Source organism: Centruroides sculpturatus, unplaced genomic scaffold, assembly GCF_000671375.1.
Source record: "Centruroides sculpturatus isolate CEXI.00-Female unplaced genomic scaffold, Cexi_2.0 scaffold338, whole genome shotgun sequence".
In the NCBI taxonomy this organism is placed as follows: Eukaryota; Metazoa; Arthropoda; class Arachnida; order Scorpiones; family Buthidae; genus Centruroides; species Centruroides sculpturatus.
This window is the reverse complement of record NW_019384628.1, coordinates 657,362-663,361: the sequence shown is the minus strand read 5'-3', so window position 1 is coordinate 663,361 and position 6,000 is coordinate 657,362. Positions and strand designations below refer to the sequence as shown.

The window sequence follows — 6,000 nt, the reverse complement described above, 5'->3', positions numbered from 1 at the left end:
AACATGTCCCTCAAAATCCATTTTCTCCATTCCCACCTAGACTTTTTCCCTCCTAGTTGTGGAGCTGTCAGTGATGAACATGGGGAAAGATTCCACCAGGATATTTCTGTATTGGAACAAAGATATCAGGGCCATTGGAATGAAGCAATGCTTGCAGATTACTGCTGGTCTGTGTGTAGGGATGCATCAGAACTCACAAGAGGTAAGCCAAAAGAAAATGATCTCATGAAGTCACCACATGATTCTCTTCACACCTAATCACACGGAATCTATTAATTTAGAACTCTTAGAATGTTACTGTAATTTTAAAAAAAATTCAAAAGCACTTTCAATGTTGTTAGCATATGTAATTAAAATGTATCGCTTTCTCTTATGCTGTTAAAATCATCTATTGTATACCACAGAAACTAGAGCTAATAAAAATTTTTCTTTGTCATATTCAATTTTCTCACCCCAAAATTAGTAAGATTTCACTCATGAAATAAAGGAAACATTCAAAAACATTTTTTTTGTTGTCCAGTGTTATCTATTCAGTATTCAGTTTATGAAAGTTCCTATAACATTTATAGAATATTTTCTTAACATTTTAAATAACTTAATGTTCTAATTTAAATACTGAATAATAGAATAAAATTGAAACTACCAATATTTTGTGTAACACAATTTTATAATAAAAACAAATTACAAAAGTTTTTAATCTTTAAGATTTAAAATTTTCATATATAAATTTTTTTTTATTGTAAGTATTGATAATAAAAAGTCAACTATAAAAAAAACAAGTGATAAAAGGATGTAACAAAATTACAAAATAATTTTGTTCTTTATTTATTTGATTATTTTACTCAACACAAAATTATTTATTTTATTAATACAGCAAATAAAATCCAGAATAAATAAATATGAATTTAACTAAAATCTGAATCACTTAATATGTTTTGTTTAATTCATGATTAATAAATTAAATAAATACTAATTTCAAAATTTGCTTTGACTACGATACATAAAAAAGAACCTATTGAATATCCATTATATTTAATTGACATTAGTATTGTAGAATAAGGAAATTATTTATGAGTGGATTCAAATGTAGATCTATAGTATTAGCTTGATGTTTCACTGTCACCTCATCTGGATGATTAACATTGTTAAATATATTTCTGAAATTTAGCTGTAAGCAAGTTCCTTTTTCTAGTACATAGCAATTTTAAAAAATCATATGTATATATGATTTTTTAAATTATCAAATGATACTTAATTTAACTTAATTTATAATTTAATAATAGCTTTACATATAGTAAAGCTATTTTAGTGAATATAAAATTATTACAAACAATATTAGAAATTTTTTCAGTGTTGTAAATTTTACACAGTATTTACAGAAATATTTTAAATAATAATAGTCATTTAAAAAATTTCAGCTTATTATGAAAAAGTAAAGTTTACTTAACTTACATTTATAAGAAAATTCATTTTAATAATTAAATATTGTTATTGAAGAAATAATATATAAGCTAAAAAAGAAATCTTTTACTATTAAATTATTTCTGTAGTAAGTTTTTTTTATATTAGAAAGCAAATACAGTACAAATAAGATTAAGTTTGCAATTTTGCAATACAAATATTTAAATGAAAATAGGAAAGATGCCAATTTTGTTATTACAAATGAATAAATAAAAGCATCTCTAATATAAACATGTTATTTTTTGCAAGAAAACTGGACAACAACAAAATCAAAATTTAATATTTTGTATTTTCATAGCAAAATATAGATTAAAAAAGTAAAATATAAATCACCATTGAACAATAAAAATTAGTACAAGTCAACCCCCCCTATAACACTATTGATTTTTTCATTTTATATGAATTCCATGTTGTACAAGTCACTTAGATTTTACAAATACATGTGCCAGGCTGTGAACGGCTCACGTATTTGTAAAATCTAAGTGACTTGTACAACATGGAATTCATATAAAACGGAAAAATCAACAATGTTATAGGGGGATTGATTGTAAATTTATAATTCCTTGTCTACTCTAATAAAATTCTTAGTTTCAATAGTTTCACTACTCCAAATTTGCATTTTAAGCAGAAATTTCAGACTATTGCAATTTCTTAAAGAAACTGAAGGTGGTTTAAAAAATGATAACAGTCCAAAATTCATTTCTCTCAAATTTCTTAAATGTTCTGTTTAAAACTTGAATATAGAATAGTGAGGCTACCTAAAATAACAAGTAGATCAGTGATGATATAAAATAAGGTAAACCAGTACCTAAGGAGATAAAAATTTTTATAATAAAATTTTATACTAAGAATAATAAAAACTTTTAAACTTATATTTGTATTACATTTATTATAAGTTTTAAAATAAATTATAAAAAATTTATTAAATGAAATTTGAAATAATTCCAGGGAAACTTATCCTTAATAATTAAAGCTGATTTTTTAAATATTTTTTTATAGAAAGTATTCAACTTTTCAAAAATTAATATATAATTAATATTCATACTCTATATATAATAAACAGGATATCTTCAAATTCAGATTAATATCCAACTGAATTTCAAATAAAAATTATAGTAGAAATTTTAATTAAAAATTAAATAATAAAATTTTATATTCTTGTTCACTATAGTTATAATTCTAATTAAATTTTTTATACTGATTTTTTTAGATTTGTTTTCTATTTGCAGAATTGAATTTATACATCATTATTTATTTACTCAATGAAAAACTGTTAATTGCATAAAGAAAAAATTATTCAGAAAGTAAAATATTTAAGGGACCAAATCAATATTTCCAGGTAAATAAAAACTATATTCAAAGTAAAATATCAGATTTGAAAAATAGTAAAATTATTTTTGAAACTAAATTTGTCTACAGAAAGAGTTCAAGATGTTATTGGGTGAAAGTGCTTTCTTGTTTTACGTTACAAGTGATGTTATTTTTTCTCTTACAAAATACATTTGACATTTTTAAACTTTTAGAAAAGCAACAAACTAAATTCTAAAAAAAAAATAAAATAAATAAATAAATAAATAAATTTTAAAAATTAAATTAAGGTCTAAAAACATGACACACAAACTTAAATAATATATTATTTAAATGAATAAATGGTACCATCAATAAGAAACTGCCTATTTTTCTGTGCTTCCATTGAATGTTCAAATTGTTGAATGATTTTTTCACAATATTCTTGGCTAATGTTGTACATCTGAAAAAATTATTTAATAATTCTTACTTTCAAAACTGTTTACAACTAAATTAACATATGAAAAATGTATCTATCTTACGCCTTGCTCTCCTTCAAGAAATAATTGAAAATCATCTAATGTCATATAATCTTTTCCAGAAAACCTGATTTAAAAAAAAAAAAATTTTCAACAAAAACAATTTCAAACAAAAATCAATATTTGATTATATTTATAGAAATAAAAATCAAGTATTGATTACACTTAAAATTTTTCTATATATTTTGTTATGTGAATGTTTAAAATTTGTAAATATCCTGAAAGAAACTAACAAAATCAATATCAACATAATAAAAATTCACCTCACTAATAAATAATATATTTCTGGACGAGTTGATGTTTCCTTGAAAAGATTTACAAAATCACTGCTTCCTATCCTTCCTCTTTCTTCTCCAATTTTTCCATGTTCATATTCCTAAAATAATGATGATAATAATAATAATAATATTCTTTAAGATACTTTGCAATATTTTTAAAATTTAAGTGATAATTAAAAAATTTATAAATTTTAAAAGTTCAAAAGTTTGGGTTAAAAAAAAAAGTTGTCTAAGTATTTAACTACCTGACATTTCAAAAATATAATCAAAGATATAAAATTACTTTTAAATTATTAATTATACAATGAAATTTAGATAAATAGATGAATTTATTAGTTTTCGTATTATTTTAATAATAAAAATAAACTCTTAAATTACAATTTAAATAACAACAATTTAGAAAACAAAATTAATGTCAATTTAGATTATCTAATAAATATTCTATCCTAAATATGACAGATAAATTCTTTGTGAATATATTTTTATGAAATAGATTTATCAAAATTTATTTTTACATGTGGTAGTATAGGAATTTAATTAATGTTAAATTAAAAAAATTTGCTGATTACATTTATTTTGTTAAATTGTTAAAATTATTCATTATTATTATTAAACATTTTATACATTCTGAAATAATTCAATTTTATTTTATAAATATTTCTGTTAAGAAAATTACTGTTTTCCTATCATAGATGATAACTACCAAAACTGTTAAATATTTTAAAAAAAATTTATTTATTTACTTATCAATTTTGTAATACTTAAATAATCAATTTTCCTAAACAAGAGACATTGAAAACTGCATAAAAAATTATAGAATTTTTATTCAATTCGTAACTTTTTAAAATAAATTTTGTTACACAAAATTGTATTTATTCATTGCAGTGTTTGTTGACTGATCTAATTGAATCAAAATTTTATAAAATAAATAATCAGCATAAGAAAGTTCTACACTTGATTTGCTAAACAAATTTTAAATAACCAATTCTAAAAATAATTTACTTGAAACATTAAAAATTTTTATTTAATTCTTTCATATACAGTAGATCCCCCTATAAAAGCGTTTCCTATAGTTATGATTCCTATAAAAATTGTGGCATTATCCGTAAACAACGGTAAAAATAACTCCTATAATACGTAAAACGTCATCGGGCAGCCGAACTACTTACCCGCCGTCCGTAGCGCCACGCTACGGAGAGATTTCTATCGTCTGGACAGTATTATATAAATTATATATAAATTAGGTACTGTACATATAATTATATATTAATTATATATAAATTAGGTACTGTATATATAATTATATATTAACTTAATTTATTGTAACTTTATTATAATTAAATATATATTTTTCGCCGTCTAGCGTCACGCTACGGCGAGTTAGGCGACCTATCGTCTGTTTAGTACTGTAATTTTATACATTTCTTGTGAAAGAAACATTTCTTATTTAACGGCCATAAAAATTATTTATATTAATGATGTCTCCAAAGGTCAACGAAGTTTTCGCAGAAAAATAATATCAGAAATCGCGGCCGCAATTTGATGCGCTGTTCCGCGACGAAACCAAGCTTTAGCAACGAGCGTAGTCAAAGGGTACACACTCGGTAAGTAATCCTACAATTTTTTGTTTATAACGTAGTTTATACGGATTATTTTAAAAAAAATATACGTATTTTGGAAATGTTGAGTCGAATTAGTCTAGAATCGATTAATTTTATGAAAGAAAACCTTTCAAACAGCCGTAGTCCGTAAACTATGATTCCTACAAAATTGATTCATAAAGAACGGAACGTATCTACCGTCTTATAGGGGGATCTACTGTACATTAAAATATAATAATTAAACAACAATCGTTATGTTCGTCTACATTTAATTTAAATATATTTTAAAAATAAATAAATTCTTTGATAATCTTTAAATCATAATAAATATTTATTAAAGTAAGTTTAAGCTAGTAAATGAATAAATAGTGAGTAATTCTATCTGAACAGATTGCAACATTTAAAAGACAAAACATTTGACTACTTTTTAAATCTGTAAAACTAAAGTTGAATGATCTGAAACTGGGTAAATCACATGATTGAATTGTCAAATTTAAGGATGAATTAACATCAGTAACATTTAAAATTTTTTCATTTCTGTTAAGTTAACTGTAAAATTTGCTGTGTTAAAATAATAAATATAAAATAAAAATAGCACATATTCAAAAGAAAAAATAATCAAGAAAAAATTTAAATCAAATATTTCAAGTTTTTACAGCATATATTTTTGAAATATTTGATTTTTCTTACCATTATTTTTTGCCTTAAACGAACTGTACTTAATTGATTATTTAATTTTTTCATTAATGATATCGTTTCCCATTCATCTAATAATCCTTTTTGCTTAGTGTCAGCTTTATCAAACATTTCTTTTAACCATCTAAGTAAAGTTAT

The 6,000-nt window shown here is 22.7% G+C and overlaps 1 protein-coding gene across 1 annotated transcript in view; it reads right to left on the bottom strand.

The window, feature by feature from the left end:
• Positions 1–6,000, bottom strand: part of LOC111625676 (inactive phospholipase C-like protein 1) — a 60,975-nt gene that overhangs the window by 33,634 nt on the left and 21,341 nt on the right. Inside the window, exons 5-8 of the mRNA XM_023368891.1 lie at positions 5,857–5,986; positions 3,551–3,663; positions 3,291–3,354; positions 3,118–3,211 (exon numbers count right to left, since the gene is read on the bottom strand). Of these exons, the coding sequence (XP_023224659.1) occupies positions 3,118–3,211; positions 3,291–3,354; positions 3,551–3,663; positions 5,857–5,986 (401 nt within the window). The remainder of the gene's footprint in view (positions 1–3,117; positions 3,212–3,290; positions 3,355–3,550; positions 3,664–5,856; positions 5,987–6,000) is intronic.